This window comes from Heloderma suspectum, chromosome 4 (assembly GCF_057233095.1).
Source record: "Heloderma suspectum isolate Gila_16-S chromosome 4, 16-S_ref, whole genome shotgun sequence".
Lineage (NCBI taxonomy): Eukaryota > Metazoa > Chordata > Lepidosauria > Squamata > Helodermatidae > Heloderma > Heloderma suspectum.
Window position 1 is genome coordinate 137,078,659 of NC_139461.1, and position 15,644 is coordinate 137,094,302.

The 15,644-nt window shown below is 41.7% G+C and overlaps 1 protein-coding gene across 1 annotated transcript in view; it reads left to right on the forward strand.

Moving 5' to 3' along the window:
* The window catches only part of TMEFF1 (transmembrane protein with EGF like and two follistatin like domains 1), a 112,823-nt gene that overhangs the window by 40,284 nt on the left and 56,895 nt on the right, over positions 1-15,644 (forward strand). Inside the window, exons 2-3 of the mRNA XM_084848150.1 lie at positions 8,939-9,048; positions 10,113-10,242. Coding sequence (XP_084704276.1) covers positions 8,939-9,048; positions 10,113-10,242 — 240 coding nt within the window. The remainder of the gene's footprint in view (positions 1-8,938; positions 9,049-10,112; positions 10,243-15,644) is intronic.

Below are 15,644 nucleotides of genomic sequence, written 5' to 3' on the forward strand. Positions count from 1 at the left end.
TCTTTTCAGCATACAAAGGGAGTTGAATAGTCTTTGAACCAGACCTTTAAATTCCACTTTGGGGGGTCTTAATACACTTGCTAGCTTTGCATTAGAGGGCTGACCTGTGTGTCTCAATTTCTTGTGAGTATTACATTTTCTACATCCATCTTCCACAACCTGGCACTGTCCCGATGTGTGAGATTACATGGTGGCTGGGGATGATGGGAATTGTAGTCCAATACAACCAGAGGGTGAAAAGTTGGGAAAGCCTGTCCTACATAATATATCATCACCAGGGAAAAGTAAGAGCACTGTTTTGTTACTGTGTTGTAAAACCTGGTCTAGATTTGCTAATAGTAGCATTATTTTTTTTGTTTACGTTGCTGCCTAGGTCTTTTTTTTTGGCCTCATATTTTATTTACTTTTCTTGGCCTACTTTTCCACTCTTTGGAAAATTTCCCAGAACGTGCTTTGCAAATCTTTGTTGAAGAACTGTCAAATTTCCTTACTGAAAAATGAAATTGACAAACTGGCTATTTGCCAATTTTTTGGAATAAGATGCTAAACTAATCCTCTGACATCTTGTTAATCAGAGGTCCTTTCTTGGTTATCAGTTTTTAGTGTAAAAGTGCAAACTTACTATTTATGAACACAAAGTACAGAATTTTCTCTCCTGGTTTTAAACCTGAATTTAAAGACTGAATTTTACCAGCACTGATACTGTATCCAAGAAAATTATTACTGCCCCCTGTCCAGGCTGGCATTCTGGAGACAAGGGAAGGCAAGCCAATCTGAGAGCAATTTAGGGTGCAATCAGGCTGGGGAATGCTGGGAGCTGTAGGACTTTTTTTCTGTCTAAGCATGCATAGGATTTCTCATCTAGGTTGTGCCTGAGCAAGGAGTTGTTCAGACTGAGGAGCCAGGTTGAGTCAGCACTTTATTGGCCAGATGCTCTGTTAACCCCTTGTGTTACCTGACTCCTGCTGAGCTGGTAGCTGCAATACCATACCGTGGCCATCTGCAGTGGTGGCACTGAAGTGCAGCAACAGAGCAGCTCCCTCCTCTAACAAGCTACCATGGCGACTGCTACCAGAATCTCCCTAGTTCAAGACCTACGGTGCCTTATATATACACAACCTCTCACATAAGAGGGGTGGGGTGCCTTTAGGGTTTCAAAATACAGAGAGGAAAAGCTGGGGAGAAAGCACACTCAAAGTAGAAAAGCACAAATATATTCATATGCATGCAAAATTTTCAATAATAAATGTATTGGTTTGCAAATATCATCACGAAGCACAAAAATAAATAGAAGAGATATTGTTGGAAAGCAATGAACTACAGAATCAGATCTATGTCATGTGTAAATACACTTCACAGAGTGACCCAGTTTGCATGTCACCACAAGCCAGAGTTTTGGGGGAATTCTGCCTTATCATTCAGGAGCAGCATGCTTGTGCAAGCTGCCCAGTCGCCTGTACTGCAAGCAGGAGCTAAACCTTCCGTTTGTGATTTGTTTAGTGGCTTGTCTCTCCTCTGTGGATGTGTGTCTGTGTGCATTAAATATATTTCTTTATTAGATTTATTAGCCGCCCATCTGGCCACCTACCCGGCCACTCTAGGTGGTGTACAATACAAATAACAGCACAAAATGCAACATAATCGCCTGAACAAAACAACATTGTGCTAAAAAAAACCCTAACCCACCCCAAACGCCTGCTTGAACAGCCAGGTTTTCAAAGCCCGGCAGAAGCTCATCAAAGAGCGGAGGTCACTAGGGAGGGAATTCCACAGAGCGGGAGCCACCACAGAAAAGGCCCTCTCCCTAGTCCTCACCAGCCTAGCTGTCCTGGCTGATGGGACAGACAGAAGGCCTTCCAAGGCTGATGTCATTGAGCGGCATCCCTGGTGCTGCTGGAGGTGCTCCTGAAGATAGACTGGGCTGGACCCATATAGGGTTTTAAAGGTCAATACCAACACTTTGTATTGGGCCCGGAAAACAACTGGTAACCAGTGCAACACCTTCAGCACCGGAATGATGTGATCTCACTGATGGCTGCCTTTAATCAGGCAGGCTGCTCTGTTCTGCACCAGCTGCAACTTCCAAACCATCTTCGAGTGTAACCCCACGTAGAGTGCATTACAGTAGTCTAGGCAAGAGGAGACCAGGGCATGAACTACTGAGGGGAGCAGATGGTTAGGGAGGTAGGGGCGCAGCCGCCATATCAGATGGAGTTGGTACAGTGCTGCCCGGCTCATGGTTGACACCTGAGCCTCCATGGACAGCTGCGAGTCTAATGACACCCGGGCTGCGGACCTGGTCCTTCAAGGGCAGTCACACCCCATTCAACAACAAATATATATCCTGCCTTTCTTTGGTCATGGAACACAAGACAGTATACATGCTACTCCCTGGTGCTCTCCCATCCAGGCACTGACCAAACCCAAACTGGTGGCTGCATCATGTGCCTTTGGACCATCCCCCTGTGAGAACATTTTTACAAAAACAGTTATATGAGCAGAATGGCAATGTATTTTTTGCTTAGCTGGAGTCTGCCCTTGCTATGGAATCTGAGATCCTGTGCTTCACCTCTGTTGTTTACAACTGCAGTGGTCCGTCAGGCACTTTGCTGCCCATAATGTGGCCTGTGGCGAGACAGCAAACCCTTCCATGCTGAAGCCTTTTCTGGCTTTCTTTCCTCCATTCTTGGCAACGGGTAAAAAGGATAACATGTGGATGATGTTAGTAAAATTTTAGGTGGTCACCCTAGTCTTGGAATACCCAAGGTATACTGCACATATACTGCAGTAGGTCGTCAAGCCATCTTCGCCCACATCCATTTCCATAGTCTGGCTAGCACCATACCTCGTTCTCTTAAGGGCATGTCTACACTACAGATGTAAACCTATTCCAAATCTGTGTAATTGTCATGGAGCCCAACAGAGGAATGCTGGAATCTGCTTATATATCGTAGGCACTGTAAAAAGCATAGAAAACAACATAGTAAAATCTAATACACACAATATAAATGGGAAAAAAGGGATGGGAAAGGGTGCTTCCACATGGAAGGTTCCTAGCGCTACCAATCAAAAAACATTGTGCAGTTATTCCATCTTATCCTCCTTAACCAATTTTTTGAGGTAAGAAAAGACAGAAGAAGTGGTGGGAGAGTTACAAGTAGAAGATGACATCTGGTCGCGCACACACAGTAAAATTCCATGAATGAAGCAGGGTGATTGTAGGACAAAAGTCTTGTCAGGAAGCAACCAAAGAAGGCAAGCAAATTCAGGCAGCCGCTCTTCAAAGGCCAGGAGATACTTCTGGTAGAGGAGGAGCCAAGTGGCAGTTGGTCCCCATGCCAATGGAATGGCTGCTGATGGGTGGGCCTGCTGTCTCACCTCTCTCTGCTGCAACCAAACTAGCAACTTTTCTGCACAAAGTTACAATGCCCAGCCTTGTTTTTAGGGTAGTTCTGACAATTGAAGTGCTTTCATTGTATCCAGATTGTACTTCCCCACAGTCAAATAGAGCTCAGGCACCCATTTTAATATTGCGTGTGGACTGAGGCTACTCTTCTGTGTGGGAGTGAACTAGACATTAACCAGCTGCACTTGGGAATTGTAGCTGCATGTCTGAAATTAGGGGAATCAGGTGCTGCACTTTATTAACCTCAAAGGAAGATTTCGCCAGGTCCGCTTTACATACATTTCAAAGGGACTGTGGAGTAGCCTTTGAGGGATAGCTTGTTAAATTCGTCTTTCTTTTCTTCCCTGTAACCAGAGGCCTTTCCTGCAGGAAGGCACTTCACAGCTCCCTAATTTCTGCATTTAAGCTACCAGACACATCATTATGAGGGCTTCCTTGGTATCTTCCCCTCTGCCTGGCAGAAGTCCTCAAGAAGTCTTGCTTGACTCTCCTCTCTCCCTCTGACTTATTGGGAATAGCTCAAGCGCTATTTGGTTTAGAAACAGTAGATACTAAGTCCCTAATCTCTATTCAAACTAATATCTAGATATCAAATATGTAACACCTGCTGATATAGTTCCTATTGTTAAAACATCATATGAACTTGGCTCAATCAAGCAAGAGAGAATCTTACAGCTATTAGTAGGTTTCCATCTACAATGTCAAAACTATTAACTTTAACTGACCCCGTGTAGCAGCAGCAACATGACAGGATCCAAAAGACTATGAAGGGTTGTGAGCCCAAGTAGCTTGTTTTCTTCTTCAATGGTAGCCCCTACCCCACCATGCTGCATGGCAAACTGCCTTGAAATTGAGGAAAGTTTTAAAAGAAGGCTGTGACATCAACTGGGGGATGAACATTTTAAAAATGTTCAAAAGACTTTTTTAAAAAATCCATTGCCCTAGGCGAAGCCCCTTGCATGGATCCCAGCTATTATAATATACTGACACAGCCTCTTTGGTGTGCATGGTAACAATTTCCAGAGGCATATCTGTGTTAGTCTGTTGCAGAAAAAAAGCAACAAAGAGTCTTGTGGCACATTAAAGTCTAACAAATTTATTATGTCATAAGTTAAGAGTTGAACTTCTTGGTGAATATAGTTCAGCTGTTTCACACTGAGATTTGTCTTTGAATTTCCTTTGTTCAAGGATGTCCACTTTAAGGTCAGTGACAGAATGTCCTGGGAAGATGAAATGTTCCCCTGCTATTTTTTTGAATATTGCCTTTTCTGATTTCAGATTTGTGTCCATGGTTTCTCTTGCATAGAGATCAGCCTACACATGTGTAGAATGTAGAAGGGCATTGATAGCAAATGATGGCATGATGTTTTACACAGTAACATAAATGCAGAGTTATTCAGGCTGGAACTACACGTTATGTGGCAGGGGTGTGTGTACTTAATTCTTCTTTCACCTACCAGTTTTTACCTGCAGCCACCAGGTCCTTTCCCCTCAGTTTGATTTCTGGGCATTTGTTTGTCACATTGTGGGAGAAAGTGGCAAGCAGGGGAAGGGTTAAACATCCCCTCCCGTTTTCTTGTTCTCTCCTGCAAATCTTTCCTCACCCTGCTCATTTACAAGGATGGGAACTTTTGTTCATCAGTGTAACAAGTAATTCACCTGTCTTCCTGTGGAGTTACTGGCATGGTTCACATGTAACAACAACCCACAGTATGGGTTGTCATTATGTGCAAACCCTGCACTATGGTTTAACTGTGGGTTGTTAGCCATGAACAACCCAGGAAGAGAACCTACAGGTTGTTGTTGGGTTGTGAATTCTGGGTTGTTCATGGTTAACAACCCATAGTTAAACCATAGTGCAGGGTTTGCGCATAATGACAATCCACAATTTAACAACAACCCATACTCAACCCATACCTGGGTTGTCGTTTTGTGTGAACAGGTGAAGCTCAGAAAAAAGCTTGAATTACTTATCCATTGAAGTATTTTTTTCTGCCTCTTTTCCCTGAAAAAGAAACCTTTATCATTGATGGGAACAGTACCATCTTTTGAAAAAGTCTTTTCAAAAGACTTCTTATTGCTAACAGTCATAACATGAACTCCTAGCAATGACAAAATAATGGACTACTTTGATTATTACATGTAATAATAAAAAGGGAAATAACAGCCTGAAGTGGAAGTGACCCACTTACTTCCCTTCCAACCTTCTTTATCCAGACATCTTTTAGTCTCACCCAACAGACTTTCATTTCAGAGGCTGCATATAAAAGACGCCAGATTAGATTATTTGCCAGGGCATTTCAGGCATTTAAAATTCTGTGTTTATGTAGCAAGAAACCAGTTGAATGAGTGGCTTCAGTAGTTAAAATAACAGATGATATGTTGGGGAGGGGGCTGACAAGGCCACTATGGATCTCACCTACTTACTGCTTATCATCACTCCCCAGTTACCTAGGGTATACTTTAATTTGGGGATCATCAAATTTGATCATACTGCACCTCCTTAAATCAAGATGAAAAAGCGATTGAGAACAGCTCTTTCTATAGTATTATTTGCCTATAATGGTTTTAAACCACTTCAATTGTAGTGCCTTCCTTCAAAGAACCCTGGGAATTGTAGTTTGGTGAAATTCTCAGAATTGTATTAGAGATCTACACTTCACCTCACAGAATTGCAGTTCCAGGGTTTCATGGGAGTGGGGAACAATTGTTGAACCAGTTTAAAGTCTGCCTTGTGGATGTACCCAAACACAGGGGTAGGGAAACCAGTAACCCATGGGCCAGATGCAGCCTGCCAGCTCCTTCAGTCCAGCCCACTCACTAACCTCTCCTACTTGGCCCCGTTGACCACCACTGTATCTTGTTGCTCTGGGTTGTTGACACTGCCGACCTTTCCTGTGGGGCTCTGCTGCTCCCCACGCCTCCAGTGCTCCACGCCTCCTTCCAAAACATCCATGCACTCTCCACCACATGCAGTGCTGTGTGCAAGCTTTCAGCAGTGCCTGGGCTCCACACTGAGTAAGCACCCATTCAACTTTGGCTGTGCTCTGTCTGTCCACCTACCTCTTCCTTCAGCTGAGGCTGTGCAAGCCTCCCCTCGGCTGGCTGAGGTGACCCACAGCAAAGCAGTGGGCTGAGAGGAGAAGGAGAGGATGGGACAAGCGAGAGGACGAAAGCACAGAAGGTGAAGCAAAGAGATGGATACTACGTGGAACTGGAGAGTGTTAGAAAGCAAAGACAGTGGTGAGCTAGGAAGAGAGAGTTCAGAAATGAGACTGGATGGTGGAAAGAACAGAAGCGCAGGAGGATGGATAGGGGGAGTGTGGAGGGATGGGGTGTAAGGGAGAGTGTGGAGTGGTGATGTGTGTGAATGGGGAAGCATATGGATGTGTGTGAATGAGGGAGTGTGTGGATGTAGGAATCTGAATGGTGTGTGTGTGTATGGGGTATGTACAGTTGCCAAACGTGTCAATTAGAGCCAAATCTCCTAACTGGCTTAATGAGCCTTGCATATATGATTACCGAGATGGTCATTGTAGCTGCAACTCTTAACACTTGCCCAGGCCCTTTCAGTGGAAGGCTAGATCTGGTTTAAGAGTCACAAACATTTTTTTTTTTTTAAGTTGGGTGTGTACCCTTAAAATCATATTATGAGCCACTCACTTTAAGGGCATCAAAACTGTAAGATTCTGCAGAATATTTTAGGGTGCACACACAGGTTTAAGTATTATTACTGAGGTAGTAAACCTCCCAAACAATGGAACTGTATTGCTCCCAATCTCTGGAATGCACTCCCTTGAGAACTACGATTGGCCCACACTCTCTTGGCTGTTAGGGTGTAAAGGCACATCTTTTCAATTTAGCCTTTTAAAATGTGTAGCTCAATTATTATTTTTTACTGTTTCTAGTGTTCTTGTTGGGTTTTTTTTTTTTTTTGCTTTATTGTTTTAAATTGTTGTACACTGCCTTGTTGGCTTTTTAGCAGATAAGGTGATATATAAAAGCAAATAAATAAATCAGTGTCTGTGGGCTGAACTATTGGGAGGAGGAGACTCACAAGACTGAGGGCTTCACCACACGAGGCTAAAATCCTGCATCCTTACTGGGGCTTCGGTTTCTGGATTCTTTGCGGGATTAAGAATGGCTCCTTTTCATGGGCAGACACATGCTTTGAATCGAAGACTTTGTTTCTTGGCAAATTCTATACATTTCATTATACAGGCACTAGATGGCAGTGTAGTATAGCGGAACTGTGCAATTACACAATGCTGATATATTGGATTAATGTTCCCCATCGGGTTATCTCTGATCTTTTAAAAAGTGGGATAAAGGTCGAAAAGTGCAGGAGAAACCCTGGAGGTTGATGATGTTGAGTAAAGGACCCACAAACTTCCATGAGTGACCAATTACGAGTGCGCAATAAAAGCCTCATGCAGAAATGCTCTGAATGTTCCTCCATACAAATAAAGTATTTCCTCATAGAAAAGTAGGTGTCAGGCAGAATGGTTCTAGTATAGCCTTTGTCCTGATATCTGGTTTTCTATGTGCAGGACATTATATTATATATATATATATATATATGTTCAACCATATGTGCCTCCACCTCAGTGTGAAGTAAATCTGAGATCATGCAGGCTATTGGCCAAGCAGGGGAAGATGTGAAGCGGTGGACCAGCTGCCTGTCAGAGCGGTTTGCCCACCATTACTGATCTTTTCTCTCTGAGGAACCTAGAGTTTCCTGGCTCATGCTTTGAAGGGGGTGTAAGGGAAGCGCATTGGTAGGCAACAGTTATCTTTGACTGTTTTATGTACATAACTTATGCATAACATTACAAATCTTAACAGGCACTGTCTGTCTGTGTAAGATACATCTCTGGTTCTCATTAACCACAGTATTTGGCAGCTTGTCAATTTTTAATGTGTTTATCCTCCCAGCACTCCTTTGAAATGGGAAGACCTATTACCTTGCTTGAAGAGGCATGGAACTGAATGGCTGCATATATTTTTGGTTTTCTCTGTTCCTGTTCTGCTGCTGCAAGGAATGTTTCTGCTACTTGATTCACCACCCAGTTCACTTCCCCACCCCACTTCCATGCTTCTGCAATCCAGCAAATAAACCCCAACTGAGAATTCTTCCTGAGAAGTGGCAACAAAGGGGCAAAGTAGACATTACTTGGAAGTGTGTGTAATGAAGCTCCAGAGATGTTTTGTTGTTGTTGTTTGTTTGTTTGTTTTAAATGAAAAGCAAGGTTGGGAAGCAGCAATCTTGAGCCAGGAGAGGGTGCGCTTAACAGTTTTCCTGCTGACCACTTTTTGTGTTTCAGATTAACACAATACACCCTCTGCTCCTCTGCTCAAAATCACAACCTCCCAAGGCTACTTTTCATTAAAGAAGAAACAAGCCCATGTCACATTTTCATTACACACATTTCCATGTTAAGTGTAGCTTGCTCCTGAGGCAGCACAGCAGAAAGACTTCTCTTAACACACATAGCTCATAATTTTTTTAACATCTTGTTTTTCCTTTTTCAGAATTAAATGTAAAGGAATCGGATGTGAGAGTATGTGACGAATCATCATGTAAATATGGGGGTGTTTGTAAGGAAGAAGGAGATAGTTTGAAGTGTGCATGCCAATTTCAGGTAAGAAATGTTCACATTTGTTATCTGATATAATCAGTAATACTGAGGTAGTTTGAAAGAATGTGTCAGTCTCAGAGTTTGACGTAAGCATTTATATGACCTGGTGTATTATGTTCTTTAGAGGCTGAATATAGACACAAGGCGGAGACAGACATAATGCTCATAATTGCTGCCATAGCATATCCTTCACCTGCCACGTGAACCAGGTTTTGCAAACTGCCTTGCAGATATACTTGTCTTGTAAGCTGAACCCTGGATCAACTCTAAGTCTTGATACTCCCTTTGAACTTCAGATTGGCTATCTGTCTTCTCCCCCCATCCTTTTTTTAACACAAGCCTGTATATGTTATTGAGTCATATGGCCATTCATAAATCACTTAAAATATCCTCCAAATCACTTTAAAAATATTTGCAAAATGTTGTGGGACATTGAGCGGGGGGAGAGTTACATTGGTGATAGTAGGGACACTTAGGTAAGAGGCTTTTGGCACACCTGGTTTTCCATAATATGGTGGAAACCTGAAGAACTGTTACTGTCAGAGTTCTTTCTTCCACAATGAAGTTCCTCTCAAGTGCTGTACCACATAATCAAGGCAGAAGAGTGAATATGCTTCGGCTGTTGGGTGGTACAGAAATAAATATTATATGTTCCTTCTAGAGAAGGAAAAAACCTTTGAGAATTTATCCTCTGATGATCAGTTTATTAAGATATTCATGGGGGGGGTTGTATTTTTTTTTTTAATCCTTTCCATAGATTGTTCCCATTCTATTCAACCTGCAGTAAGTATGCAGTACTCCCAGATGAGTCTTTCTTTACCTTGGGAATCTGAAAACACCCGTAACTTGTGCACCTCTGTATCACTGCTGCTGTTGCTGCTGCTTTGGCCTGCTGTGGTTTGTTTTTGCAGCCAAATGGAATGGGCCTCTGGGAAGAAGCCGCGAGCCGCAAAATTGAACTCTCTCTTTGCACCTTAGCTGCCCTAGCTCAGTACCAATTCACAGGGGGCTGCAAAAATTATTTCTTTCTCTCTTTTTTTCTCTCTTTTATTCTCCCCCACACACAGTGTCACACGAATTATATTCCTGTTTGTGGATCAAATGGAGACACTTACCAAAACGAATGCTTCCTCAGGAGAGCTGCTTGCAAGCATCAGAAAGAGATAACGGTGGTTGCTAGAGGGCCTTGTTACTCAGGTAAGTAAGTGGAAACTAATGGAACATCTTTTCTTATTTCATTGATTGGATTTTCCAGTGTTTCCCCAGGGCCAGGATCCACAGGTTAGGAGGTCACTTGTGTATGAACATGTATACAATCCCTCTATCTCTAGGATATATTCTGGGAAAGGCAGGTTTAAGGTGAAATAGATACAATGGCAGCACACCTGTATTTTCAAATGTGGGTCTCCACTGATTGGCTTGAAAGCGAGTGATGGTGGTTGCAATTTCAAGCAGAAAAATGCAGGCAGCAAGAAGTGAGCTGAACCATTCCTCTGTCTGCCCCTTTCCCCTCTTCAACCCCACTCCTTGCTATTTCTCTCTTAAATAGGCTTACTACCCAGCCAGGAGGAAAGTGGCTGGAGGGCTGTGGAAGGAGAAGCAGCAGGCAGAGGAAGGATTCAGCACTGTCCTCTCTGGCCTGCTGTTTCTCTTCTTGAAATCCGTTCAGTTCCATTGTGATGCAAGTTTATGCAAAATGCCAATTGTATCCATTAGATTCAAAGTATATGAGGCAGGCCTCTGTAACAGCAAAAGCTGTTTCCTGACTAGTGTGTCACGCTCTCTGGACCTGGTGTGTGTGTGTGTGTGTGTGTGATAACAAGAAGAATAGTAAGCACCAGCCTGTCCCTGTTTTGACTAGTCCATCCTTCCGCAACCTGCTTCCCTCCAGATGTTTTGGATGCCAACTCCCATTAGCCCCAGCTAGCATGGCCAGTAGTTAAGAATGCTGGGAGTTGTAGTCCAGTGTATGTGGAGGGCACCCAGTTGGGAAGACTGGACTAGGCTGTGTTGACTGATTAGTATTGGCAACATTTCTTTTTCTTTTTTTTATTAATTTAAATGAAAGAGAACATTCTTGATTTCTCTGCAATCTGTTTAAAATCAGCTTTATCCTCCTTACACCTCCAACAGAGTGCTATGGGACGTTGATACATATTTGTAGCCTTTGAGGAGTGTAATATCATAAGTGCAAGGTATTATAACATTTTTCTGTGGTGGCAATATCAATTGCATAACTGAGCCCATCTCTGCATGAAATGTCCCAGTGCCAATCTGAAATACGAATACAAAACACTCAACAAAATGAGAGGAATACATCAAGAGTGTGTGCTAGCTCTGTTTTTGTTTAATTTGATTTAAGGTTACATTGCTAGTACTTTATCTCCAATTGATCCACCAAGACTAAGCTTATTGAAGATTTTTATATTAGTTCACATGGATGATGCTATTCTGCTCTCCCTGACAAAACTGGGGCTTTTAGGTCTTTTGGATGCTTTTGTTGTTCATTATTCTAACAATCAATTATTGATCGATTGTTATAAAACTAAGATTATGATTTTCTCTAGATGTAGGAGAGCTGTTAGATGGACAATAAATGGTAATCAGATGGAGCAGGTTATAAGTATCTGGGCATCTATTTTAAATATTCTCTTGTCTGGTCCTTGCAAAGAAATAGGGCAAAGGCTGTGGCAAAAAAACTTCTGCAGTTGTCCACTTCTATTACACTAAAGATGTTTCCCACATCCCATCAGTACCAAAAACATTTTTAAGCCTAAGGGTGCAATCCTTTACTCACTTACCTGGGAGTAAGCTCCATTGAGCTCAATGGTTCTGTGTATATATGTATAGGATTGTGCTGTATGTCTGTATGAGAATGCAATCTGAATTAAAGATGTTGAACTACCTGTGGAAGCTGTGCAGGCAGCCTTGTTCCAGTCCATTCTTGATCTTCCTAAATATGTTGGGGCTTGAGCTCTTTATCTGGAGGTTGGAGTCCAACCTCCAGATGTCCAACTAGGGCATTTCTTACTGCCTCGAAGCTTTAGGTTGTGAAACTGAAGGGTTTGGCTTGGATGAAACTGCCCTGGAATAAGATACATGCACTGGATTTTTCTCCTGATTTTTTTTGACAATGATGGGGGCAAACAGGCTAAAACTTTACTTTCTCAGAGAATTTGGAATTTAGACCTTCAAAATTTGCAATCCTCAGCAAATAAAATCTGTTCCCTAAGATGGTTTGGAATTTGTTCATGGCAGCAAAGATTTTGATTGCTGTAAAGCTCCCTTTATTAAATTATGACTACTCTTGGCACATTGCAGAAATGGCAAAACTGACAGAATTTATTGAGTTAAGGACTAGGAGGAAATTTAATGAAACTTTTAATGAGAATCATCTGCCTTTTATACATATTATGCAAAGGAGATACGGTCTGGATATTAATATATATTGTGTGTTTAATTTGATATGAAGTGCAATAAATTTAATTTCATATTTTTAGTGCTATTCATTGTATCAGTTGGACTGAATGTATACTTAGGGCACAATCCTGTGCATGCTTAGACAGAAAAAACACCTACGGCTCCCTCCATGGCTGGCTGGGGCATGCTGGGATCTGTAGGACTTTTTTCTGTCTAAACATGTGTAGGATTGTGCCCTTAGTCATACTCAGAGCAGACCTATTGAAATCAATGAGACTTGCGTTAGTCTAAGTATGACTAAGTCTGGATTCAACCTATTATGTTTTACTTATGATATCCAGGCTATTTATGATATGTATTCTATTTGTAGTAGTTATATGCAGTATTTGTTATGTTATATTTCTGTATTGTGAACATTATTCAGGATTTTTGAGATATTTATAATGTTTGGGGTGTTATAGGTATTTATGATGATATGATGAATTTTACAGTTATTGTATTAGGGTATTAGGAGTATTTATGCTAATGTAAATACTTAGTGTAGGTTATTTGGGATATATTGCCTTGCTTTGTTATGAGTTATTTATGGAGAGTAACCAGAGCAGGGCCAGTTTAAGTGAAATGTACTATATTTATTGGTTTTCTGAATGGAGATTATTCTAGGTAAGTAATTTGTATGGATAGACCATATTGATCAGTTGCTCCCTCAGATATGTGGATGTTTTATTATTTGTTATTGTATTTATGATTGATTTGTAATTAGTTATAAAATGATAATTCATTAAACAGCTTGTTCCTTGTTATTTGTGGATGTGAATCCCCATTATGGGATTAAAGTGGGAAAATATGTAGAATGGTTAAATCTTCCTAAATATAGATGTGCCTTAGCATTACTTACGTTCCATGTTTTACTTTCTCTAATGCTACAAGGGAGTTTTCAAGGAATTCCTTTTGTTGCATGTTTATGTCCTTGTGGGATTGGAGAGGCTGAGGCATTTACATACGACGTATTATGCTGTATGTTTTATCCAGATAGCAGATCAAAATTAATTAAGAGAATCTTTGAATGAGATCATTGGATGTATTATTTCTGTAAATAACAGACTGAGTTTCTTGCAAAAATAGTTTGTAAATGCAATGAGACTGTGAATGGAGAAACACATTGAGGAAGCAATCCTGTCCCCTAGACAGTGTCTGGGAGACATAGGACTGTTCGGTTTCCTGGCTATGAGATCGGAAACAGGGCTCCAACCTTGGAGCCAGGAAACAGCAATCCCCTCCCCCTCCCCTCATAGCCGACACAGAGAGAACCGACCCAGCTACCTCTCTGTGCTCTGAAAACAGAACGCAGAGATGGGGAGAAGGGGGCATTTCTGGGGATGGGGAGGGGAGGAGACCAGGGTGGCAGCCATACGAAATATCCTATGGCCATGCCAGCCTCCTTCTCTCCCCCTCCCTGAAGCCTCCATTAGACAGGCAAAATCACCTGTCTAGCTTAAATGTAGAGCAGGAAGTGCGAGGCCCCTCCCACTCTGCGTTGGATACATGTAAGTCTCCGTGTTGGGAGGCTTAAGTATATGCAGGGAGGATCTTATAGGACTGCACCCTGATTTAACGTTTTAAATTTGGTTTTAGTTGTATTTATGCTGCTCTGTGACCATAATGCATCTTTTGATTTGAATACAAAGGTTTTTCCATCTATTTTTAATTGCACTTTCAGTCTCTTTTGAGTTAGAAAAGAATTACTATATTATTGATAATAACCCCTTTTGAGATTGGGAATAAATCAATATGTTTTCAAACCTATATAAAGGGTGGGGCATAATTGCCTTAATCAAAAGAAACATTTTAAGAGGTCTCTAAATATTAGAACTTTTGAGAACTTTTGATATTGCCCCCCTCATGGATGAGGCCAGGGCAGATGGAATCTGGACAGAATGTAACAGTTTGGTGCAGAGGCTGGGGGAATTTGGTAGGTTAGGGGAGGAGGCAGGGAGGACTCTGGTGAGTCATGGTTAGAGCCTGGAAAAATCTGGAGTTCCTGGGCTGCTCTAGCCGCAGAACCAGTTGAATACAGTTTTAATGCTTGGACCAGTAAAATACTGGTTGGTTGCCCTTCATATGATAATTGTTAAGTGCCAGATAGGCCATGCAGGCCTCTGAATTCCACTCTCCAGTTCCATTAATGCATGCCATTCCCGCACAAGGTTCTGAAGATTTTTTTTCTTTATGTGCCTTCTTCTAAGACTATGGCAAGTGTTTTGTTTGGTTTAGTTGCGCTTGAGGAAGATCAATAGGACTTTCCTTGACTAGATCAACCACCTTCTAGCCTGGCAAATTAAGGACAATCCAGCCATTCACTGCGTCAATGAGACAAAAGCGAGTAGGACTTGATGAAAGGGGCTTGGTGCAACCTGAGTGACCAGGATATCTAGTAACATCATTTACATTATTTTAATGACTAAACAAAAGAGCTAGAAAACAGGTCACTAATGCCCAATGTTCATTTCAGTTTTCGGAGTGTGTATGAAAACCTAACTCTATGCATTAAATTTCTACAAAACATTAGTTTTTCTTTTTGTTTTGAAAGCAAACACTATTACTCATTAGGGCAGGTCTGCCAAATGTATGACCTGCCAAATTGGACACTTAAAATGCTTCGTTTTGGTTGGCTCATCCTGTCCATTTGACAAAGAAAAAAGACCAAAGAAGTGGTGGGAAAACATGGGAGCCTTACCAATGAAAGATGCTGCTGTCTGGACTCCCTGTAAAATTCCGTGAATGAGGCAGGGCAATTTCACAATAAAAACCTTGTCTGGAAACACCCAAAATGGGAAGAAAATTAACCATGTTCTTAACTGTACCAGTGGAATCAATGGGGCTTTGGCTGTATTTCGCGTTTTTGAAACGGAGGCAGGATTGGTTGAGGTTTGTTTAATCTCAAACATTGTCCCAAAATACAAACAATTTCTGTTCACAATATGTTTCCTGCTTATTCTAAAAGGAGCATCTGACATAGAAACGATCCATAAGAATTATGAATGGATGGCAATGCTATCTATCACCAGGTTTGATTGGCATCTCAGTGGGGATATCTCAATAGGTGATTGAGCTGGATGAATAGTCATGCCTGTTAATCCAGGGTTCATCTAATTTGTAACAGAGAACCAGTATAAAAC